Source organism: Penicillium odoratum (assembly GCF_028828045.1).
Source record: "Penicillium odoratum strain IBT 22623 chromosome Unknown utg000001l_segment0_segment0, whole genome shotgun sequence".
In the NCBI taxonomy this organism is placed as follows: Eukaryota; Fungi; Ascomycota; class Eurotiomycetes; order Eurotiales; family Aspergillaceae; genus Penicillium; species Penicillium odoratum.
The window spans coordinates 4,690,896-4,714,078 of NW_026643143.1; the positions used below are offsets into that span (position 1 = coordinate 4,690,896).

The window sequence follows — 23,183 nt, forward strand, 5'->3', positions numbered from 1 at the left end:
GCAACCGCATTAATCTTCTGAGAAGATCCTTGATACTCATTCTGCTATTTGGTGACATAAGCCAAAAAGTAGGACTGATTGAATTCAATTGATGATCAAAAAGACTGAATGTAGATACAGCATACGAAGCTTCCCCAATATCGCGGCGGCCATCATTTTTGAGCTCGCAAACAAAGTCCAGGGAATCCAGAAGTTGTTACAAGGATCTGCCCGACATTCGAGAAGGTCGGTCCCAAACACGAAGATCACGACATGCGAGCAACTGCGGCCTGCAACACTGCCTTCGAATATGCCACGAGGCTGTACGTCAACATCATGTGCATCCCGTGGAGACTGAATTTCCAGAGTTTGGCAAGGCCAATGCGTTCCAGTGGTTGAAGAAAGTACAGCACGAAAGACAATGAACCGATGATGACCATCTGACCAAAAGCAGTTGCCAATGGCAAAGCGCCAGTCACTGGCTCAGCCAGGCCATGAATAATCGGCGTCAAAGACAACATGATTACCGATGCCAATTGAACAAGAGATGTATCTGGGCATTTTTGGTTGTTCACATCACTTAGGAGCTTTTGCGGTAGGCTTCCAATGGCGATGACCACCAAAGCCGATGTATATCCGAGTTGTAGCCACGGCTGATTCGGGAAAAGGAAGACAATGGCCGGGACTACCGTTGTACAAGTCAAGAATAGAGCTCCAGCCTGCAACTTCAGCTGGTTCGCAGTGGAACCTCCGTCAGAGGCGCGAAAAATCTGATGGAGGAAGATACCCAGGTACCAAAGCATGACGCCCACACTGAACGTGATCACGACGAGGCCAATCGGAATATCCTCTTGGACCGAAGGAAAGTGGAACAAAAGAAACTGAAGCGTATAAAATAAGAAGTAAGAGAGGCCAAACCCGCTGATGACGGCAGCGAGCGCGTGATCGGGCAGGTCTTGGGGGTGGATTGCATTCATTGGATTTGAGTGTAAGATTGAAGTTGGAAGTCTGCTGTGCAGAGTGACTGGTGCATCGCTGGATTTATAGACAAGAAATGCAGCATATGGTGATCCTGACTTCAAGGGAGACTTATTGCACGTTTTGTCACGCAGTTAAACATATCCAAACGGAAAGTTGGGATCTTAACATCACTTCAGTGGGCCAACTAAGTGAGGTCCCCGAGGCTACTTGGTCACCGTTCAAACCCCCCTGAAACGGGAAAGGTGAGATTTTACATCGCTCGAGCGGATATTCAGAGTGATATGCTAAGGCTACTTGATCATCAGTTGAAGAGTTTCAAATCACCAATCTTGAGTATTTCAGACCCTTTCGCACCTCGCCAGTCCTCATGAAAAAAACAATCATTTTTGACAGTTCGAGCCAGTGGCAGGGGGTCTTATCTCACGGTGCCAAAAAAGCTTCCAGATTCCGCCGCGTACAGAAATGAACGGGATCGAGCACATTGTCCGAGAACTTGGTCGGCAGCGGGCACGAAATGCATACTACCGTGATTGCTATGCCCTGTTCAAATTAGTGCAAGACCTCACGGAGCAGACGTCCAACGAGCTAAAAAGCATCTACACCTCGGATGGTGACCTTCCGGCCTACGCCGTGCACCGAATCCTGTGGCAATACCAGAACCAAGTGTCTAGTTTGATTGAACAGGCATGCGAAGCGCAAGCCACGTGTGAAGAGCTGTGCCCGGTCGACCGCATCTTCTCCGCTCGGGAAGTGTTGGAACCTATCAGACGACTGTACAACGATGCAAATGCAGCTGCGCTTGGTAGACATGCGATCAGAGATAAAAAAGACCAAGTCGGAGCTCGGCTGGCTGAAGCTAGCAAGAGTGACGGAGGGTAGTTTGGGAAGTTCGATTCAAGTTATCTTGTGATTCTGTCAATTTGTGATTCTGTCTTGCCTCGTTACTAGTGGAACGGCCAAAGGCTACGCCTGTCAGATAATCCTGAATATCATGAGTAACGCTTCCAGATCCAAATCAGTTAAGACGCAATATCAGAGGCTTAGCATCGACAACTATTACACCCATTAACTGCGAGAGCAAACACCAAAGGGCCACAGCACGCGTCGAAACCCTCTTACCTGGGTCGCAACCCACGAGACGACACCAGGATAATAATCAAATACAGCAACAAAAGGGCTGGATGAGCCATATGAAGAACGCACCAACGGAACAAGATGTGGCTAGCCATATTAGCGTGAGCATTGATCCACCCAAGCCAGCCTGGACCCCGAATGGGTGCAAACTTGTCTTAATTCCCGCGGTGAAAAGACTGTACATCACGGTGACTCCGACCGTGGCGAGAGCGATCAGCAATGCCGAAACCTAGTTATGTCAGAGAAACGTCATGAAAGCTGTTCCGGTGTCACTTACTATGCAAAACAGCGCAAGGAGTCTGTTTCCCCGAGCCAGAAGGGTCCTCCGAGCCCCAAGAATCACGACCAAGACGGTGGAGACGAACCCAGAGATGTAAAGGCTGATAATGCCATGCGAAAGCTTTCGATAGCCCGAGATGGCCTTTGCATCCACCTTTGGCAGCACTTTGTCGACATCGACGGGCGTAGAGTCCAGCACGGCAGACAGATCAAAGGCGAAGGATGTGCGAGGCTCCGAGCACACGGCCTTGGAGCCATCGCGGGACTTGCAGTAGCCCCAGAGCCCAATGTAGTAGTACTGGAACAGATGTGATTTCAACTCTGTCAGTTGAGCATGGATCGCTCCTTGAGCAGCTGAAGTGGCCGCCGCGGATGCATCTGCCGCGCCAGCATACACGCTGGATGCCGTGTCGGTGAAGCTGTTGCCAGCTCCTTCGCTGATATCTGGCGGATGGAAATTGGGAAGGATGGGAGAATCGCGGGTGACCAGATGGTCGAATCGTGGAAACTCGGACAGATCGATCTACTTCATGTTTAGCCAAAGATCCATGCAATTTAGAGTGCAAGAATATCTCACTTTCATAAAGTACAGCCCTTTCGGCGCAGATGGTGAAGTGCAGCCGACAAAGGCAATGGACAGACAGACAAGGACCACCACTGATAGAGATAAGGCGATGGCTGAGATAATCTGGTCCAATCTGCTTCCCCCGGGGAGCTTCATGATGGCTACAAGAGAATTTGAAGCAAGCAGACTAGTAGGGTAGAAAAGCTGCAAGTGTGAGAAATGAAGACTTTCCAAGGCTTAATAAATCGTGCAGTGGGCGTTCATGTTAAGTAACAGAGAAAGAGGCGGTTGATGTCCTGAAGCCGATGTCTTGTGAATGTGAATTTGCGGCCTCATTTTGTGTCTTTGCTGATTTATTTGACGGTTCAATTTTCTTGCGACAGCTGATGCGATTCAAGTGCTCACTTCTCAAGCTAGACACTTACTCTGACCTATTAACCTCAATTAGTAGACACAATTTTGTGGAGCAACAGTCCGGCGAGGCATAATTTGAGTCATCTGGAATGAGATATCCCTCAATTATTCATGTCAGTGACAAGTCCTGGACCTGGTATAAAGTCGCCTCGCAGCGATGCTCCCTCCAAGTGCATCTTGCAAAGACAATGTGTGCCTATCATGGCCCCTACAAGACAGTCAGAATTGGCAGATCTGGAGCGCAAGTTGTTCTCGTACCATCAAAGTCACTTCCAGTTGTCTGCCAGGGTGCACCTCTCCCACCTGACATTCGAAAAAGGGTTTCGCGCATGGATGGATGACCGTGACAATGTCCAGCGCCTGGAGAAAACCCTGAAAATTCAAGGCTGTCGCCGGCTCATGGGAGACAACCATGTGCCCGTAGTTGTGCCCCGATCTGACTGGGAGCGTCGTGTGAGTCCGCGCTACGGCAATGGCATTATGCCGAGCTTGAATGTAGACCTGGACTACCGACTGCACGCGTTGGATCACGAGAATCTGATCGCAGCAGCCCGGAAGAAGCTCGATCCGGAAGACCAGTGGTGGATTGTGGACGTCTATGTGACTGACGATGAAGGTACGTTGACTGACCACAAGGTCTACCCCACGAGCTCTTTTCGATGCGGCTGACCTGATACCGTCTTAGAGGGTCAAGATCTTGACAGAGACGTGTTACAGAGAAAGTTCGTTCAATCCTTAAAAGAAAGATACCCGAACGACAACCGACCGCCCGACGGGCTGATTTACGAGCGAATCAACTACTACGAAGGGTACCTGGATGGACCCGAGGACCGATTGGCTGCCAACAACTGGTGGGTCATTTTGCAGGCAGTGGCGGGCAGCAAAAAAGGTGGATATCTGCGGCGATTCTTCAAGAATGCGGCCCTCCATCGAAAGTTGAACTCCTTGCTGGTCATCCGGGGACTCTGGGAAGGCATGCGGATTGGACTGCTACATAAAGTGACCGCCATGCACTGCGATGAGGTGCGTCGATATTCTGTCACCCTGAAATGAATGGGCAGATCCTGACTAACTTGGATGCCGCATGTAGCCAATGATCTGCTACTGGGACCTGATCTTCCAGACATTCCTGACACTGGTCGGGGGAAGGACTGATCTGCTACCTCTGATAGACGGGCGTACCGTTGGTTTGATACAAGCTCGTGCGCCAAAGCTCTCCACAAATGACCTACAGTTCCTGCAACTCCAAATGGACGAGGGAAAGCTCTTTGCAGAGTTTGAGGAAGGACAGCGAAAGGACATCTGGGAGCGATTGAAAGGAATCGATTATCCAATTCCAACGCTGAAGACGTTTTTCAAGGATCGCCTCTACTTGGAAGTCGCGCAAAGTGTCATGAAGCGTCTTTTCATCCAACCGCGGGACGAGAAGTTCACCATTGACACAGGGGTGTACAGTATCTTCGACACTGCCTTGCCCATTTCGATGTCGATGAGGAGGGAACGTCTGCGGTCAGATGTTCTGGAATTCTGGCGATTCAGTTTCCAGTATGGATTTGAGTTGACCGATCATCAGCGCCGAAAATGTCTCAAGAGCCCTGGCAATGAGCATACGCCGGACCAAGACACGGATCAAGCTTTTCCGCTCCGCCGATCAGACATGTGGCGGCATTTCTGTGGTATCCTGAGAGCCCGGGGATTTCAACCGCCCGGCAGCATGACGCAATCGTCGCCCGTGATTGAGCTACCGCCTTTGGTACCTTGCGACTACCCAGAGGATCCTTCGCAGGAGATGGATGCGGCCAAGAGATGCGGAAAGCCCTTTGTCGATACGCGGCAGGCAGATTGGTTTGCCCTGTCGGCCGAATCGTTACGGCAGCCTGAATCAGCGACGCGAGTATCGGCAGGGTTCCTCCGCCGTTGGGTCTTCAGAGCTTTCTTTGGGTATCTGATGGACCATGAGGGGAGCGATACTTCCGTGCGTCGCGGTAATGATGCAGACCAAGCGATACTGGACGATCCCACCGTCGCCGAAGGACCCGCGGGCCAAGGACCCATCGCCCAAGGACACCATCCGACCGCCCAGACAGCGGCAGAAGCTTCCCGCAACCTGCCGACGCGTGCATCTACTACCATGGCTGATCCGTTTGCTCCCTTGATTCCAGACTCAGCAAACAGCTTGCAGCGCCTTGGATATACCATGCACATCACGATTGGGCAAAACAGACAGACTGTGTATTTGCCAATCGATGAGCACTTCATAACCCAATTTTGCGAAGGGCTTCGGCAGCACAACTTCCAGGTCTTCGTTTTCGACGTCACTCCTGGGACTGGCGACGAAGTCCTCACTGGGATGACCGGTCGTGTTATTGTCGAAGGAGTCTATTCCCACTATATGGACTTTCCTGCCTCGGAGCTTCATGCAGAATTCAATGCACAATTCAGTGCAAATGGCCCATCTAGGAAAAGAAAACAAATCGGCGGGGAAACCCTGACGCAAGCGGCAATTAGTTGGTTGGAAAAACAAAAAGCAGAAATGACGTCACAGTTCATGGATGTCGGCGCGTAGGGACATTTCAGAGGTTTTCTGACAGGCGTAGAGCAATGGAATAATCATACGTTGTCTTGATTTTGATCCTTTCCAAATTTTGGGCAATGAAAATGAAAACCGTGATTCTTTACATATTTAGGACACCTTGACATAAGAAAATCTCCCCAGATGTCGACACAGTGATGCACTCTCATTTGAGAGGCAGCTGGTACAGACCCCATAGCCTCAAACTAAGCAGCGCACACACCGATTGAACAAAATCCTCGGCCATAGTATTTCAAACTTAGCGATCCAAATTCACTGAAAAGTAATGGAAATGTATATCTTCAAGGACTCATTGGAAACTTGCAGAGTACTGTGACTACACATAAATCGATTTGATTGTCTATTTACGAGTGGAGATTGAGTACAAACCGAGTGGTGAAGCATGTAATCTCCCTAGATTCACATCGGAAAAATAACAGGAAGTGATCAAGCAGCACAGTGTTGTGCTATCAGAGTCGCCACTCTCCAAAAGTCTACTGTTGCTGTCTCGGTAGACTTTTCGGAAAGTTTCACAGCAAGCCATCTAAGCGCAAAAATCGGCAAAGAATCTTTTTGCGCCCAAGAATTCTTTTGCTTCGTCGAGATTGCTCGCATCTTGCATGCGATCTGTGGCTTGGTGTTTGGGACTGTCCCCGGCTTCTGCAAGAGCGGATCCGCGCTCAGAAGCATACGGGAAAGCTGACGGGAGCCACTGTGAAGGAACTGGCACGCTCGTTTCAATCTTGGCCCATTTTTCTTCTTCAAACCTTGCAGTCTCGTCCAGATAGGGGCCATGTCTGCTGGTTTCTCATTTGGTGAGATCAAGCCCTTGTCTTCCGCGTCTCTCTGCCAGTTCGCGACTTGTTGTCGGGCAAGCAGTTTCCACCGCAGATCCTGCCGTGCCATCTGGTGATTCGATGAGCGAAAGTGGTGAGGGGCGGAACTGCTGGTTTTCATTTGGCCGGGCAGAAGTGAGTGCTCTGTATCATCTCCAGGTGTGTTGAAAGGCGACTCGGGCTTGTTGTACAGGAGCAAGAAGAGGACAACTAGGATACAGATGGGCAACTCATCTGGCTGAGGAGTTTGGCTATCAAGCGAATTTCTTCTGTGAGGTGTCATAGCGGGCTTGAAATTTACAGAGACAGGCATGGCCTCTCTGAAAGAATCAAATTCGATCCTTGGGATGAAGATAGAAGATAAGGGGTGCAGGTGCCGGTGGAGCAGCGAGGGACGGGATTCTTAAATATCATGGCCCGGAATCAGATGAATGAGTCGAAGTTTGAGGAGCGGATCAAAATATGCTTCATTGAAACCCTACATTTGGAAGCAATGTTCAATTCGGACTTGATGATGTGATCAGCAAAAATCGGACAAAGTCAGTTTTCTGATCCAAGTGCACAGAACATCATCCCACAAGTACAATACCATATTCATGAGGCGACAAGAGAGCTGCCTTCAATGAAAAAGTTTTAATTTGGGGCCACATCATCAGATAGACAGGTTTATACTCTAAATGATAGCTCTCGATCTACTTGCAGTCATGCGATAAAGCCAGAATAAATTCCCAAGCGGTTCAACGCGATATGCATGCCTTTTTGGCTGGCTTTTGATAGTCAATACAGCGCGTATCTTCAGAGTCAGCGGAGAAATGTGAAATTCCAGCAATATTGCAAGGGACTGCAGGGCTCTGCCTGATACGCGGATCAGTCATCGATGATGGCCGACAATGCATTGGTGATTCCTGCTCGCTTCTGTGGAATGACCGGAGAATGAGCCGGTGCAAAAGAAGCATGCAGACAAAGACCAGAGAACCTCCAAGTACACTGCCAAGCACCAACGCCATACCTCGTTGGGAAATCCGTCTTGAAAACTCGGTGCCATCCATGATGGCGCCATGCGTTCCAGGGGCCGGAGTTCTTGCAGTGGTTGATGAACTCGGGGTCCAAGTCCCGGTCTCCGTGTATGTATTGAGTAGCGTCAGCCCTTTGGGTTTAGCGGTCATATATGTTTTACCACTTCCAGTCTCATGAGAGACGCTTGTGTATGATGGCGATGGCAAAGGTTGAGTGGTGGAGTTATTGACACCCACACTGTTCCTGGCTCCCATGGGCTCCTCGTGGTGGGTGGAAACTCCGCTGCTTTTGGTCTCCGAGTCAGCCAGGGAGAACGGAGAAAGCCTGGGAGTATCGCGAGATGTTGGGGTTGATAAGGTCTCTGCGGCTTCTTCATTGGCATTTACCGTTTCGACTGGAAAGGAGGTGCCCTGGCTAACAGTAACCAATGGCCACGATGCAAAGCTCATCGTTACAGCGACATGGCTCGAAATATTAGCAACATCATCGCGAGAGTCACTGCTTGCCTCATGAGGCGTACTCGTGATTTTAACTTCCAGTGAAGCCATTGCAGAAGTGTCTTCTACTGGGGCGCCCACCTCTGTCAAGCTCTGGAAATAATCAAGCGAAGAAGATGGAAGCTGTGGATTGACATCCGAGAGCGTAAAGTCTTTTCTGATCGATGTAGAATACGGCTCAAAAACAGGCCAGGGGGTCAATTGCGATGCATCTCCAGGTGACGAGACTTCTTGAGTGATATCGACAATGACGACTGTCGGCTGGCGGGTGTCAGCGGACTCATTGTATCTGATAGAGCTTCTCATACGAGAGCATTGTATGCTGGAGCTCTTCGTACACATATCAGCAAGCATATCTGGGCAAAGGACATATCGGGGGACAAACGTTATAGACACACATGGTTTGGTTGGTGGAGTGAGGACAGGCATGCATGGGAAGCATCTCAAGAAGTAGGCTGTCTGTACAGAATTGGAGGGTTTGACGTGTATCACAAACTTCCGGATCTGAACTCCAAGCACGTTAATATTATAAAAAAGTGAGCTCAACACCATGAAAATCTCAGAAAGTGATGCTTGAAATTTTGCCAATGACTCAAGTATGCCGGTGTACCACGGGCCCCTTCGGATACAGCCGACCTTATATATCTGCGGTCGCAGAATACGGTCAAGCAACTTTCACAAACCTGAGGCGACCGTTGAGCCAGTCTTTCCTGCGTGCATCCCATTACATACAAAGAGAGCGACGCCCGGTGCCAACAGTATCTGCAAAATACTCTATCCAACCTACCAATGGCTCAACCTCTGAGTCGTGTCAAGCGAGAGCAACTTCGCAAACGCCGTAATAATCTACTGCGTCGGCACAATGAATTCTGGCTGCTGTATGGGATCAAAATATGGCTCATCATGGAACAGCCAGATGGGCAGATCTTCACCTACCATTCGCATCCTCACGTTCCTCCACCATCACGAGAAATGATCGTAAGAATCCAGGATCCAAAGAATGAAATGCTGGAAGACTAACGTTTGAAGGAAAAACGCACCGCTGTGAACAAAACACCTCGTGATTATGCGGTTTCTGCCCAGCCTGCCGAGACAAGGCTGCCCGTGATCTCTTCTCCGGCTCATTCAAGTGATGCTTGGAAAGCGTTGGAGGAGCATCTCCAGAAGAAACGACTTGGAATACGCAGTACCAGAAGCGCGCTATAGGAGAATCAATATTTGCTGATCTTCGCGGCTGTCATGCACACCACCGTTTGAACTGCATCCAGTCTCGCTAGAAATACAATGCCATTTTCTCAAATCTCAGTTCTATTGCTATTTCTACTGTTTCTGATAATCTTGTTCTTTGGTTTAATTCACATGAATCAGTCCCTCCTAGCTAGTCAATGGTCCTCATGCGTTCAGAAGTGACGTCGCAAAGATTAACTGGGGTCCATCAAATGCCGCCGATGGTGTCGATGAGCTCTTCCGTGGCTCGCACTCGGATCAAAATGGACTAAATTCACATCAGAAATGTATGGAATGTGAGTATAGAGGTGATGAGTACCTAAGCGATGACCATATTCTTCTCCGTCTCGGTCGCTATCGTGAGCCAGAAGGGAGGGAGTGATCTGTACCATTTAGCCAAAAACCCCAATTGCGCATAGAATACCCGTACACGACTTACTTTCGTAATCGTAGTGCTTTCCTTGGAAATAGAGGTCGATGGCCAAAGGGGCCTAGACATCTGATACTTTATCAGCATACAACCAAGCCCAGTAAGCAGAACAGGGTATACGCAACTGAGCATGCTACAAAGAATCCCATTGCGAATATACTGAACGCGACCATAGTAGCAGATGCACGCAGTCTGATTTGATGACCTTGAGAAACTCTGCGGCTGGATTTATACCCTGCAACTCATTCCAAAATATTTGAGGCTTGCCGCAAAATGTTGGTAGCATGATCGCCCAGCTGAAAAGCCCATGTCATAATCCGGCTGGCTACATGGTCTCAATTTTGGTCACCTGCAGAAAAGCGCGAGGCTGCTTGTACGACGCAAACACCATGTGCGCGTAGGTATATCTGGCGAGTTCAATTCCCTTCAAATGCGTTCTTTGCTTCTCATCGATCAGCCGAATTCCGGAAGAAAGATCAACACCACTGTCTTGAGAATATGCCGTCGGAACAGGCCTTAGTGTCGACAGGTAGGTGCGTATGTGCGATACTTACATCAGGGCTGACTCTCTTCGCGACTAGACACACAGGAATTGAGAACCACTACTGAGAACTTCCAAATCTTCGATTCCATTCCCAGCTCAACACGCTATTCTGAAAGCGATCCAGTACCACCTCGAAGACCACATCTTTCAATTCCTTCAGAAATGGCTCTTGGCCGAATCTCAGGCCGTAGGCTGGACGTGCGTCGAGGCAATCGAGTTGCACAAGGTTTTTGAGTTCTTGGCCGACCACACAGAGCGAATAGAAGCGCAAATAAATTGTCCACCAGCACAGTCGATTCAGAAATGGCATCGCGTGATTAGCAACGTTCGTCACGCGTCTGTTCACCGTATTCCGCAAGCTCGAGACATCTTGCTTCGAATGGTCCGACACGCGATCGGCTTTGTGGGAAGCATCGCCGGCGGAAGAAGCCCACAAAGCCTTCGTCGACTTTATCGCTTCGTCAAGACAATACTTCATGTCTCAGATCGTTTGCAAGCCCAGCTGAGAGATAAAGTGAGGTTCCAAGTGCAGTTGTGCAACGCTCACCCTGAGCAGCTCGGACGCCGATTACAATTACTGCCAGAGGCCACGAAGAGGGTGCTTGCAAACATCGAGCAGCGCATGGTGTCCCAAATTCAAGATTTTCTACAGCTCGAGTTTTCCTAAGTCAAGGCCGGCGATCGGTTAGCTTACGAGAAGAGCACAGATCAGGCTAGTGCGCGATGTAGTCTCCGCAGAGAAAGCTGCAGTGAATGTGTGAGCGGCAGCAGCTTTGTATGTGTCTAATCACCAAATGTAATATTCACGTCTGTGGTCCCATGTACAATGCGTATCCCAGATCCATGGAAGTAGTCAGCAAACAAATTGTAGGTCCTTCACCTCATAGCCATCTCGTCGCAACTTTCTTATCCGAAAGCCCACACTGTCGTTTCCATTCGGTTTCCGCCTGCGCTTCTTCCGTGCGTGATTTGTCCAAAGCCGCTCGGAGCAATACGATTGTCCGGATCAGGCGGGGATCTCCAGCGGGACTTGCTCCGGGCTTGAATTGGTACTGCAGCGCCAGATCCTGAGTGGAGTCCATCACGGTCGCGACGAGTCGATGGAAGTTCTTGAAACAATCGGTGTAAAAATCATTCTCTCGCTCTTGCTGGTTTCGTTGTTGCAGCCATTGCTGTTTCAGTGCTCGAGGCGTGGTCTTGGGAGATCTTTTCGACATCCTGAGTCGGGGCCGCGTCGCTTCCACAGCCATCGTAGACCCTCCCGCCATGGCAATTTGGTGATCGAGTGAGTTGATTTCCGGGAAAGAAGTTTGGAGTGGCGGAGCAACCGGTGTCATTGCAATCAGCTCGGCATCTTGTGCAGGGTCAGCAGGCCGACTGTAGATGCTTGTGGCACTGTCGCGAAAATGGACGGAGAGGGCTTTGCGGAAGGCGTTCATGGTGTAGAAAAATCGACAGGAGTGATCTCTCTAGGCGCGAGAGCGTATGTCGAAGACTAAAACAAAAATATCAAATTGGGATCGGGCCGTTGACATTTGAGCTAGCGTGTCTTACGTCGGCTCTGTAATGGTGGATCTCAACATACTACGAAGCTTAGTCTCTCTTTAACTACCAGCGGTGCTCGTGGAGCGCAAGAAATCACTTCAACAAAAAACACACATTATTTTGTTTTCTCTCTTGCGACAGCCACGATAGTATGATCTGTAAGCCAAACCCGAAGGATTAAACGCCCCATTGCATATAACGAGAATTGTGAGACTCACAATCGACCGGGCCATCAACATCACAGCCGCCTTCGCTTCTGTCGTGCCGTCGGCTCTACGAAACGAATGGTCCTCTTTGCCTCACAAGCACAGTAGCAGTGTCTCACGGGCGGCCAGGGTGGCGTTTGATGGTCTGCACGGCCAAAGTGAGCAAAGGCCTGCTGCGCTTCAAGAAACTCCTGTGCGCACTTTGGAAATCCGCCAATCTTCTCACAACAGGCACCATTGGCGATGTTTATCGTAAAGCGCTCTTCAAGACTGGCAACGTGAAAGGCGACGCGTTTTCTGTAATATCCGCAAGGTGTGCAGCGATCATTGGGGTCTACATCACCCAAGGAATGATCCTGACCAATCTGAAATTTCGCACCAGGGATCTCAACTAAGACGCGCGCGAGGATTTCGCCAGCCCCCGGGCGTGAGCAAAGGATGGACCCTTCGCAGTGAAATCCGACCTGACCCGGGACAGGAGTGGCGTCAAACTCGAAGAAAAACATTGCGGATGCGAGCACCGTTCTCACCAGCTCGACTGGAATGAGATACTCCATTTCGGACAATTGGTGTAATGCGCTGGTGTCATCTAGTTCGGGTAGCGGACCGGGGATGGCATGATCGAGTCGAAGTACATCCGGTTTCGACCAATGCGGTAAGTAATTCAAGGCTTCCAGAAACCCTTGGGGGCCGTCCATCGAGGGCGATGACATTGTGGCGCGAAACAAGCGAGGGAGCGCGCCGTCCCAGGTCGAATATTGCGGGCATTGCGCAGAATCAAGCGCGGTACATCCCGTGCCAACCGATAAAAGCAGATCATGTCGTTTCGCGCGCGGCCAGATGACGCCCGATTCCCTCCACGCAATGGCGAGCGGGTTGTTCGCGCGTACTCCACCATCTTGGAAAGGGCCGAAGCCTGGTAGCCGTCTCGGCTGAAAATAGCTGCCGCGTGTTAGCCGTGCTGGTTCCGAATCGATGGTCTTTCACTTACAAGGGCGCTGCGACACTGCATTCGGCTCTGGTGAAAGAAAAACGTTAGCTCTCTGCACTGTGGCCCACAAATCGCAAGAGTTGTTCGCAGAAGCCAACTCACATGTCGCACAGATATGGATTCTCTTGGTCGTGGCTGGGCGTCAAAAATTCGTAGGCGGCGTCTGCACGGCGATGGCCCGTGCCTCGGTAATTGGCAAGCACGCAGGCCTTGCCGTCAGATGTGCGACTCGCAACGACGGCCACCCGACATCCGGCAGGACTGGCAGTGGTCACGTCAAAAATACGACGGTCCGCGGGCACTGCCTCTTTTAGGGTCTGGGCTAAATTCTGTGAGTCATACAAACTACTGGGGATCACGTTGAAAGCCGAAGCCAACCATCGAACGAATCGCGGCACCGGGACCCGTGAAGCATGGAATATTTTTCGCGCTAGGTCGGGGAATGCCCGCGCACATTGCTCGACCGAAGCGTGGTTCAAAAAAATATCAATGGCCGTTAACGCGCCTGCGCATAGTACTGTTAGCGTGGTGGTGGAAAAGGAGGAAGCGCGGAACGTACCAACACTCGTTCCGAGACACAAGTCGGGCAGAGACTCGATCGGCAAGCCAATGCGCTTCTCCAACGCCCGCAGCAGGCCCAGTTGGATCAGCCCGCGGACGCCACCGCCGTCCAAACTGAGGACCACCGGGTGCTTCGTAGGGGGTAATTGGCGTATACGGGCGAGGAAAGTCTCTTCACAGACGGGGCATTCAGTGAGGTCCCAATGATACTCACCGAGGGAACTTGACTTGCCAAAGATTACGACACAGGCGTCACAGAGTGCATGTTTGCACGGCATCATGTGTTCGGGCGGCCGACACAAGCATACCATGCAGGTCGTGGTGGAATAAAGGCCTCCCCATTGGCGAAAGTAACGCTGCAAGATACCCTTTCGAGCCGTGGCAGAGATGTTGTTGGCGCTCAGTTGCAGGAAAAGCCGTTTGAAATGCGAACCGATACCGTCGCAGAGACTGCGAGTGGCACCTTCACTCGAAATTTCGGCACAATGCTTCTCATACAGTGCAGCAAAGACAATGGGCGGGGAGAAACCTACGCGTGTCAGTATGAGCATTGAAACGAGAACTGTGATCTTACCGTGCATTTCAGGGGGGTACGCATGCATGAGGATGGCCGAGGCCACAAAGACCTGCATCTCGTCCTCGGCGCAGCCAGCCGATATGACGATCTGAGCGCCTTCTCGAAGATAGCGACCCATGGCTCCGTCGTCGGGATAACCTCTCCGGGCTTCGGTCAGGAGATCAAAGGGCGGTGCGATTCGACATCGCTTGTAGCTTTGAATAAACGATTTCCAGAAGGCGCCTAGATGAGACGCTGAAATGTGACCTCCGGGGGACGCTTGCTGATCCCGAATGGCGGACAGCTGCTCCATGATGACAGTACGAAGAGGTCCGAATGCGACCGTATCGGAGAGGCCGCATCGTGGACGCAGATCCAGGACGATGGTCTCCCCAGTCTCAGCAAACGCTTCGAAATCGGCAAAGTCACGCGCTGGTATATGATTCGAATTGTCTTGCTTGGTCAAGACGATGACTATTCGCATGAATGTAGAGATAGGCTGGCCGCCAATCGCAAGCTGTCGACGTGGCTGCTGCAGCAGGTCTCGGGCAGACTGCAAGTCGGATTTGGAATCGATGAAGAGGCACAGAATCTGGGTCCATGGCAGAACGAGTTGAACTTTCACTTCTTGGTGTAATTTTGCCGGTGAACAAGAACTATCGTCATCTTGAATCGCGTATCGCCGATGTCGCTGAGTCGAATGGTGTTTGCGCCATCGTGAATCGCCCTGGCTTTTCTCGAGAAGCAGGCCACTCTCGGCAAAAAGGACAGGGTTTTCAGTATGACCGGATCTCCCACCCAGGTGAAGACGAATCCAGCCCGCGGGACCTTTGCGTGTGACATTATTGTGGGGGTTCAGCGCTCGCAGAGCCTTCAGACGATTCGAGTTCCCAGCGAAGTAGACCAAAGATGGACATTGGCGTTTCGGAGATGGCATTCCCTGCACCAACTCCTCCAGACGACCGGTATCGACCAAAGTCCAGGCTCCGTCTTCATTGACAAGATCAAGCCACGCTGCCATGGGACCGTCTGATTGTTTGGACACAGAATGAGATCAGGGTGGGTCTTATATCAGCTAGGCCGGACGGATTACAATTAATGCTGCGGAAGACATGCCGCTTGTATTGTAAATTGAAGGCTTGCACTTCGCTTTGACCCAGAATATGAGGCTAGGCTATCGAATTAAGTGCTGCCATACTAAGAGACCCCACATCCTAAATAGCAGTAAATGAGTACATGAGTACATATCAGGGGACATTACCCGACGTCGCTTCTGCTAGAGGCTTTGAGTGGCTATAGAACGGAAGCCTGTGTCAATATAACAGCTACTCCAACGGCCAGGGCTGTCAACACTCTGATCGCCGAGCTATAAAAAAAACATCACTCAGCTCAAAAGTGCTTAGACATTTATGCGCAACAATGGGAGCCTACTTATCGAAATATGTGTAAAAGCAGAAAAGCGACGGACGCCTCCTGATGTGACTGATTTATCAATCATTGTCATACTCACCAATATCTTAAACATACGCGTGAGACTCCAAAGCAGCGGCAAGAATATCTGGTAGAGGATTTGATCGGTAGATGCTCGGCAACATTTCTACTGCATACGAGATCTTGTCTCAGGCCTGCAGTGTTTGCACTCCACTTGCCTCTTTCCAGGAATATGTAGCAATTGAAAGGAATCAACTTTACAATATTTATTCGAAAGCAAGCATGAGATTGAATACACATAATAGAAATAATCAACTACATACATCGTAAACATACTCCGAGGAAACCCCCATGACTCGGCCTGGCCCTTAATCTGCACCAGCATCATATCAAAATACAATATCAACGAGGGTAGACGAAAGTCTTGAGAATTTTCGAATCAGGTACATCAAATACACCCTCATAAATTGGCAGAAACAAAATGAGGTGATACAGTAACTGTCGGGATATACTCTTCTGTCAGAACAAGCTTGCATCTGATAGATCACATTTCTGTGCACGTAACCTTGCGCCAAGCTGCGGCTTCGGCGTATGGGATTGAGGGGTATTCTGAACCTGACTTGGAGGACACATCTATCTACATGAATCAATTGACTTTTGCTTTCCAAGCATACGCGCTGTCCACTTGACTGTGTACACAGTACCTAGCTGGTGATACCAACAGTAACTGGATGTCTGGATGTCACAGGATGATCCTTACAGTACCCATGTGCGCCAGTCGCCCCATAGGGCAACATTACATCGTCATTGGTTACTTCTTGGGATATGCAGATGAATACTCTCCCAAGCTTGATACGGGAACCAATCACAAGCTGAATGTTTGCAAGGTCTAGATTAACTATCATGTAATTCGGAGTAATTTGGGCGTGCTATTGCGGGACAGGAGACTGCATGCAATACGGTCAAAGCGAGCATGACAGGAGTTTCAAGAAAAAAATACTTTGCTGCTATTAATTCAACTACCTAATTGACTAACGAAATGTTTTTTTGCTTGTTTGTTTCCTTTGTTTTTTGTTCTTGCTTTTGTTTTTGTTTTGTTTTTCTTTTTTTCTTCCTTTTTTTTCAATACTTTAACGAGACAGATCAGTGCGACCAGAGCATAATTTGGACGTGCTTGTTACCAATCGGCAATTAAAGTTCCTCCTCCGTACTATCGGTCATATCCAAGTCCTTGACCACGATTCCGTTGTTCTGTAGCATCGTCGCCTTGTAAATGTCATACAGAGCGTGGGCTATCACTTCCTGTTTCTGCCTTTCCGAGGGATCCATATCTTTCCATGTTTCGCTTCCTTTTTCCTTCATAAATTTTGCCCTGCTGATTTCGACAACGGGAAGCTGACCCTGAGATCTGGATGGATCCCGGTCTGTTATTCCATTCGACGTAGCAGTGGTATTTGTCGATCCTGACGAGGCATCAGAATTGACGCTCTCCGTGTCCTCGTCACGACTAACTGGATTGGATCTGGTGCCCGTCACATTATTTCGCTGGTTGGGTGGAGGGGTGCCGCAGCCATCATCACTTAGAGAAGAAATCCTGATATCAGGTGTCCTCAAGCGCGAGGTGGCTCTCTGTAGCTGAAGCCGCCTCAGAGAGTCGTTCAATGGACATGGTGTGGTGGAACGACAGCGATTTTCGCTTCTAGGTTGCTTTCGGGCCCAGGCCACGTATTGCCCCTCCTGATGATCCCAAACTTCTTTGATCTTTTCCTCGGCTGCCTCCCGCCCATGGCAAAGCCGTTGGAAATCGCATTTAGGAATCCACGAATACCCCTCTGTGACTTTGCACTTAATCATGTCTTCTTCCCTCAAACCCTTCCATTCGACTCTTGCCCATGAGCATGAATTACGGGTGGAGAATCTCACACCCGTATCTTCGAATACGGCTCCAAAGACGCCGGCGACGTTTTCGATCGTATACCGATAAGGCTTTCTTCCACCAACACCCTTGTCTCTGATTTCGGTAATTCGAAGGTCTTTGTCGGAGATGTTGGCAGTGCGTTCATTAGTGTACCCGGATCGGAGCTTGAATGTGAACCTGGCTGACTCGGGGGGACCTTCTACCACAATCACGAAGGTCGATTTCCCTCTCCAAGTTCCCCATCCATCCACAACATCTTCGGGGTCTGGAGCTGGACTGTGCGTGATGCGATCTTTGTTGTTTTTCTTGGGCGGATCGAGAACAGCAAGACATTTGAAACCCCTCGCTAGGCTACCGACACTCTGCTCGCGCGATGATCTCACGCTGGAAAGGTTCGGCTTACTTGGTACGTCCAATGTGTTGTTTTGCATGGGTTCCGGCTGGTATTCGGTGTTGCGGTTTGCACCAAGATCTTTCATCTCAATCTCCCCAACCTCTATCGATTGGATGGGCTTGTCATGGTGTGGGGTTGAATTGTCGTCCACTGGGGCATACTGTTGTGTCTGGTCTGAATGATTTTCGTCGGGATACGACTTCGTCTTCATATTTGGATTCGCATCGGATACGATTGCTTGTTGGTCTCCACTTTCCAATTTCTGTCGAGACAGAGCTCCTTCTTTTGCCTTTTCCACTGTTTTTTGGAGCTTCTCAATATGTTCTGACTTTGAATTAGATTTCTTGGTGACACCATCGGATGGCATAATGGCAGGTCAGAACAATGATCGCTCTGAGATGGGCTGACGTGTCCAGCAGGAGCTATTTATGCTTTTCTGGCCTTGCTGAGAATCATCTTGTACACCATAATTTTCTGTGGACACAGAAAGAAGATTGAGCCTCCCATCATTTTTAGAACGTTGAGATGCCATCAAGATTCAGGGATGAAAAAGAAACGAAACACATTGGCCACAGTGCGCATTTGAGGATGCAACATCACGTTTTTTGTACACTGCCAGACGTGTGACCATGATCCGCACAATAAAGTGACTCAGAAACCGAATTTATCACCTCAAGTGACTTACTTCGCATAGGCTTCGTGACCTGCGGGTAAAAATATGAAGGTATCGGAGGCAGGTTCTGCACTTCATGCATGCTCGTGCTTCCGCTACAGATCGGCATCACAATTCACAATAGACCTGTCTTCCGGTGGTTGAAAGCAAAGTTTCATTTTCTAGTAAGAGGCTCGCATCTCGATACACCTACTCGCTGGGCTTACTTTTCTTTGCTTGGCCATAAGGAATTGACCTCCCAGATCCCCATTACTGTTGTCAGACTTTACATCAGTGGACTTTCTTAACGCTCAGCGCTCTCCACTGAGAACTCGATTTTTCAGTATCACAATGACATTGAGGTCTCTCTTTATGGCATTTCAGTGTTTTCGTTTGATTGCTGCAGCGTCTCATGCTCCTTCGACTCTATCTAATTTCGTGGAACCCCGCGGGATTCCACCTCACAAACGCAGCACTGGTCTTTATGCTGCGGTACTGGGGGGTAACGGTATGGTTGCCGACGGCTGGCCCGGCATTGACCAGTGGGTTGAGTCTTTTGAAGCTATGTTCGAGAACAACAAAGGCGTCATCTCCGTCAGCTGCTCCCAGTGGGGTCTCCCCAATAACTCAGAAGGCGAGACCGAGTTCATCCATGATGCCATCCAGCAAGTGGCCCACTCAAGTGGCGTCGACGCCCGCTTCATTTTGTCGATCGTCATGCAAGAGAGCAAAGGGTGTGTTCGTGTTCAGACCACTGACAATGGTGTAGTCAATCCGGGACTAATGCAAAGCCACGACGGCTCTGGTTCCTGCAACAAGGATGGAGCCATCCAGAACCCTTGTCCTGAGAGCGAGATCCATCAAATGATCATGGATGGCGTCGAGGGCACCTCGGCCGGTCCTGGCCTCAAAGCGTTGATAGACCAGGAGGGGGGTTCCGCACATGTAGCTTCATTCTACAAGGCCGCCCGAGCTTACATTTCCGGCGCGGTTGCCTCTAGCGGGAATTTAGGTCAGGGAATTGCTACTCACTGCTACGCCTCGGACATTGCCAATCGCCTTATGGGTTGGACCAATGGCCCTAGCTTGTGCGCTCCCAATGTGATCGGCGTGTTATCTGCTGCGCATTGGGAGGGCAAGAGCGTCAGTGCTTGCCATGGGACAGCAAAAACCTCACATTTCCGATCAACTCCTTCGTCTCACATGTACTCGCTGTCGTCCCACCCAGTTGCAAGTGCGCTGGATTCACCGTATACTTCAGGATTTGCCACGACTCCTGTGGTGATTTCTCTTGGCACGGCCACGTGTGCTTGTAGCAAGAGGAGACTTCAAGCGAAGGGACGACAGCAGTAACTTTTTCTTTTATCTACCTTTTTTCTTGCTGCGTCCGGTTTTGGATCCCGAGACCAGTGATTTCAGAGTTCAGTCTGTCAGTACAAAGAGACGCCCGTGGCATCTGGCTCTTGTGGCTGAAGATATACTGTTTTTGACTGTTCTCGATTGATCTAGAGCTCCTCGAACCAGAAAAGGAAGCATTTACCATCTACGCAGCGAGCCATATCACATCCGACTGGCTCAACTAGCACGCCTAAACGGAAAGTAATCGCAAAAAACAGCTCAAATAACTATTTCGAGTTCTCTCTCTGTTCTAAAAGAGCAAAAAGCTTGCCTTGCAGTTCCTTCTGTTCCGCCTCTCGCTTCTCTTCCCGTAGCCTCTGCTGTTCCAATTGAACGAGGAGCTTCTCTTCTCTCTCCTTCTGTTCCGCCTCTCGCCTTTCTTCCCGTAGCCTCTGCTGTTCCAATTGAACGAGGAGCTTCTCTTCTCTCTCCTTCTGTTCCGCCACCCGCTTCTCTTCTCGTTCCTTCTGATCTGCCAGCTGCTGTTGTAATGTTTGCACCATCATACGTAGCTCTGGTTGTAGACCGCGATTCTGCAAAGAGGCTGCTCGGCGATAGCCCGGGCGTTCCTGCAATCCCACCATAGACACCTGAGAGTCAAGCTCGTCGACATCGTTACCAGACACATCCTCGTTTGGGTCTGAGATTTTCTCGAGTATCCGCATCAATCGATGGGTATGAATCGGTAGGAATTCACGGTCCAAGTTCTCTACAAACTGATAACATGTCCATCGATTTTCTTTGACCCAGATGTTGGGTTGCGCAACAGGCCAGCGATAGAATGACACCTTGCCATCATCAATCTCAGGATAGTAACCGTAAATTCGAAAGCCTTCGAGCTCATGCGATATTGAAAAGCCCAAAATCCGCCGATGCACCTCTTCCGTGCAGCCTGCGGCTTGGCACAAAGAAACCACGGCTCGCAGAGCAATACACATGCTATGCATGTTCTGCCGATCGGCAAGTTCCAGCGCCTGATTCCCACATTTGATTTCTGCGGTCAGATACGGAAAGTACATGTCTTCTCGTACTGTGTACGGTGACTTCTCGTCAGGCTTGATCCCGAGTTTGCGCCGCTGAGTCTCGGAAAAGGTCGACCATCTCAAGCCTCGCGCGTGATCGGGCTGCGGTTTGGGCCCATAAATCGGCTCGGTTTTCAGCCAAGGATCATTGTACCCGTCTATCACATCCTTCAGAGATTCGTTCCCCTGAATGTATTGGTTCTCCGCAGAGGGCATAATCAGAGGGTGGAGGTCCACCAAGAGACGCGCTTCAGATCGATTCTGCAACGCAATATGAAAATCTGTGATATACTCGTCTTCGAGCATTGTGCCGATCGGAGGTTCGATAGGTTGACTGAGGAGACGCTCACAGAGTGCAATATCTTCGGGCATCGGGCCGCCGGGGGACTGTCGCATGAAGCATCCTTTGGTCTCTAAGATGGTGACATAGTTGACGGCTCGGTACGCATATGACCTGGTGTCCCGAGCCGAGCTGCTCTCACTGTTGTCTGACGAGACCGACCGCGCACGCCCCCGATCCGTGGAGATCGAACGCGACCGGGATCGTTTTGATGGGGGTTGGCTCATCACTTCAAATGGATCCACCTCCGATGGCGCAGGAATCCACTGGTATATCGTATCCGTGTATTCGTCGGTGGTATTTGCGAGGGACGCGGGAGTGGTAGTTCGGTGTTCGCGAGGATCAGGTTGCTGGGCAGTCAGTGTGATGAGTATCGCAAGTTGAGGGTCTACACATACTCTACTATCACAGTCAGGAGAGAAGGGAGAAAGGGATTGCTGCGCTTTGCTGTGCTCGTGCTCTTTCTTCCAAAGCTCTGGATTCGTGCTGGGGCTTTCTCGTCGGCGCGCTTTTGCTGGTCGCACGTCACCATCACTGTTGCAGCCATGTAACTCAGACGGTGCTTCACGTTTCATGGTGTCGACCTGACCAATACAAGGAGATCATTGTCGCTGTCAAAATGCACCCATCGACTAGGAGATTCGGTTGTTGCGTTTCATGAAGGAGCCCAAGTGGTAATGGATGTTCGGTTTAGCGCGCGGCATGGCCTCTTGGCGTGGGCCTGTGCGCGAGAATATTTTATCCACTGCCCCTTCATCACGGACCCGCTCATGCCATTTCACCCATCGACTCCACGACGAAACAATTCTGCAGCCCAGACCACGGTGGCGTCATTGATGCCAGCTTTATAGTCTATGGAGGTGCTGTGTAAAACAGAGAGCACATACGTATATAAATAAATGTATATATTTTTGGCTCGGGCTATCCATTTTCTGGATCAGACATCAACATCTAAGTCAACAAAACTATCGACTACCGCCGAACCGAATAAGTTCGACTCCTGAACTTGAAATCGATGAATATCACAAAATGGAGAGCTTGACAGGATATACCGACGCCAGTCAGCTAACAAAAGATTTGTGGAGGAGAATGGACATTCTTTTAGGAAATGATTATAGTCTGATTGAGAGTTTCCAGATCAGGATACGGGCCAGCCTGTCACAAAGGTCAGCACAATACCAACCGACAATGGTGATCAATTGTGACTCACCCCAATGAGTGTGGCATGAGCCACGTTGATCTGGGCCTGACCTGCCGCAAAAGCGAAGGGGACTGTGACCGTGAAGTTCTGGTAAGGTGGCAAGTAGGTCTCGTGGTACACAGGGTCAAACAGCCCGTTGTAAACGATGGAGCCCATGATGTTGCTGGCAGGCTGACAGATTCGATGGAGGCAAGAGACAAGACCAATAGCGACAGCCATCTCTGTCGAGCCAGTCAGGGAATTCTGAATGCAGTTAGATAATGATATTGAGCCAGAAGAACGGGAGGTTGACATACGGGTCGCTGGATCTGAACGACGATATCGCTGCCAGAAACGACTGTCTGGTTGGGGTAAGGTAGTCCGATCGCCGCATTCTGGGCCAGAGCGAGACCGGCAAAGACAGCGAGGGAGGAGAAAAGTTGCATGATGATGATGAATTGTAAGCAGCGAACACTATCATACGAAAGAAGAGAGAAGATGGAAAGGAAGGTTT

General features: G+C 50.1%; 13 protein-coding genes across 13 annotated transcripts; 5 read left to right on the forward strand and 8 right to left on the reverse strand.

Moving 5' to 3' along the window:
• Positions 1-245: 245 nt before the first annotated feature.
• N7520_001711 (uncharacterized protein) lies at positions 246-956 on the reverse strand (the record flags this gene model as incomplete). Its single annotated transcript, XM_057135646.1, has 1 exon — positions 246-956. One exon carries the CDS (start codon positions 954-956, stop codon positions 246-248), a length of 711 nt encoding a protein of 236 aa, XP_057001582.1.
• Positions 957-1,422: 466 nt separating this feature from the next.
• N7520_001712 (uncharacterized protein) lies at positions 1,423-1,839 on the forward strand (the record flags this gene model as incomplete). Its single annotated transcript, XM_057135647.1, has 1 exon — positions 1,423-1,839. One exon carries the CDS (start codon positions 1,423-1,425, stop codon positions 1,837-1,839), a length of 417 nt encoding a protein of 138 aa, XP_057001583.1.
• Positions 1,840-1,975: 136 nt separating this feature from the next.
• N7520_001713 (SUR7/PalI family protein) lies at positions 1,976-3,094 on the reverse strand (the record flags this gene model as incomplete). Its single annotated transcript, XM_057135648.1, has 4 exons — positions 1,976-2,013; positions 2,164-2,323; positions 2,372-2,896; positions 2,951-3,094. 4 exons carry the CDS (start codon positions 3,092-3,094, stop codon positions 1,976-1,978), a joined length of 867 nt encoding a protein of 288 aa, XP_057001584.1.
• Positions 3,095-3,553: 459 nt separating this feature from the next.
• On the forward strand, positions 3,554-5,918 carry N7520_001714 (uncharacterized protein; the record flags this gene model as incomplete). Its single annotated transcript, XM_057135649.1, has 3 exons — positions 3,554-3,968; positions 4,038-4,375; positions 4,443-5,918. 3 exons carry the CDS (start codon positions 3,554-3,556, stop codon positions 5,916-5,918), a joined length of 2,229 nt encoding a protein of 742 aa, XP_057001585.1.
• A 453-nt stretch (positions 5,919-6,371) lies between these two features.
• On the reverse strand, positions 6,372-7,043 carry N7520_001715 (uncharacterized protein; the record flags this gene model as incomplete). The annotated part of the gene is made up of 1 exon (XM_057135650.1): positions 6,372-7,043. One exon carries the CDS (start codon positions 7,041-7,043, stop codon positions 6,372-6,374), a length of 672 nt encoding a protein of 223 aa, XP_057001586.1.
• Positions 7,044-7,497: 454 nt separating this feature from the next.
• N7520_001716 (uncharacterized protein) lies at positions 7,498-8,628 on the reverse strand (the record flags this gene model as incomplete). Its single annotated transcript, XM_057135651.1, has 1 exon — positions 7,498-8,628. The coding sequence occupies one exon, from the start codon at positions 8,626-8,628 to the stop codon at positions 7,498-7,500; it is 1,131 nt and encodes a 376-aa protein (XP_057001587.1).
• A 435-nt stretch (positions 8,629-9,063) lies between these two features.
• On the forward strand, positions 9,064-9,480 carry N7520_001717 (uncharacterized protein; the record flags this gene model as incomplete). Its single annotated transcript, XM_057135652.1, has 2 exons — positions 9,064-9,252; positions 9,304-9,480. 2 exons carry the CDS (start codon positions 9,064-9,066, stop codon positions 9,478-9,480), a joined length of 366 nt encoding a protein of 121 aa, XP_057001588.1.
• Positions 9,481-10,429: 949 nt separating this feature from the next.
• N7520_001718 (uncharacterized protein) lies at positions 10,430-11,142 on the forward strand (the record flags this gene model as incomplete). Its single annotated transcript, XM_057135653.1, has 2 exons — positions 10,430-10,460; positions 10,571-11,142. The coding sequence occupies 2 exons, from the start codon at positions 10,430-10,432 to the stop codon at positions 11,140-11,142; spliced, it is 603 nt and encodes a 200-aa protein (XP_057001589.1).
• A 214-nt stretch (positions 11,143-11,356) lies between these two features.
• N7520_001719 (uncharacterized protein) lies at positions 11,357-11,914 on the reverse strand (the record flags this gene model as incomplete). The annotated part of the gene is made up of 1 exon (XM_057135654.1): positions 11,357-11,914. The coding sequence occupies one exon, from the start codon at positions 11,912-11,914 to the stop codon at positions 11,357-11,359; it is 558 nt and encodes a 185-aa protein (XP_057001590.1).
• A 344-nt stretch (positions 11,915-12,258) lies between these two features.
• On the reverse strand, positions 12,259-15,355 carry N7520_001720 (patatin-like phospholipase family protein; the record flags this gene model as incomplete). The annotated part of the gene is made up of 5 exons (XM_057135655.1): positions 12,259-13,168; positions 13,218-13,244; positions 13,320-13,722; positions 13,777-14,307; positions 14,353-15,355. 5 exons carry the CDS (start codon positions 15,353-15,355, stop codon positions 12,259-12,261), a joined length of 2,874 nt encoding a protein of 957 aa, XP_057001591.1.
• Positions 15,356-16,956: 1,601 nt separating this feature from the next.
• On the reverse strand, positions 16,957-18,444 carry N7520_001721 (uncharacterized protein; the record flags this gene model as incomplete). Its single annotated transcript, XM_057135656.1, has 1 exon — positions 16,957-18,444. One exon carries the CDS (start codon positions 18,442-18,444, stop codon positions 16,957-16,959), a length of 1,488 nt encoding a protein of 495 aa, XP_057001592.1.
• A 636-nt stretch (positions 18,445-19,080) lies between these two features.
• On the forward strand, positions 19,081-20,082 carry N7520_001722 (uncharacterized protein; the record flags this gene model as incomplete). Its single annotated transcript, XM_057135657.1, has 1 exon — positions 19,081-20,082. The coding sequence occupies one exon, from the start codon at positions 19,081-19,083 to the stop codon at positions 20,080-20,082; it is 1,002 nt and encodes a 333-aa protein (XP_057001593.1).
• Positions 20,083-20,354: 272 nt separating this feature from the next.
• N7520_001723 (uncharacterized protein) lies at positions 20,355-22,064 on the reverse strand (the record flags this gene model as incomplete). The annotated part of the gene is made up of 1 exon (XM_057135658.1): positions 20,355-22,064. The coding sequence occupies one exon, from the start codon at positions 22,062-22,064 to the stop codon at positions 20,355-20,357; it is 1,710 nt and encodes a 569-aa protein (XP_057001594.1).
• Between the last annotated feature and the right edge of the window lie 1,119 nt (positions 22,065-23,183).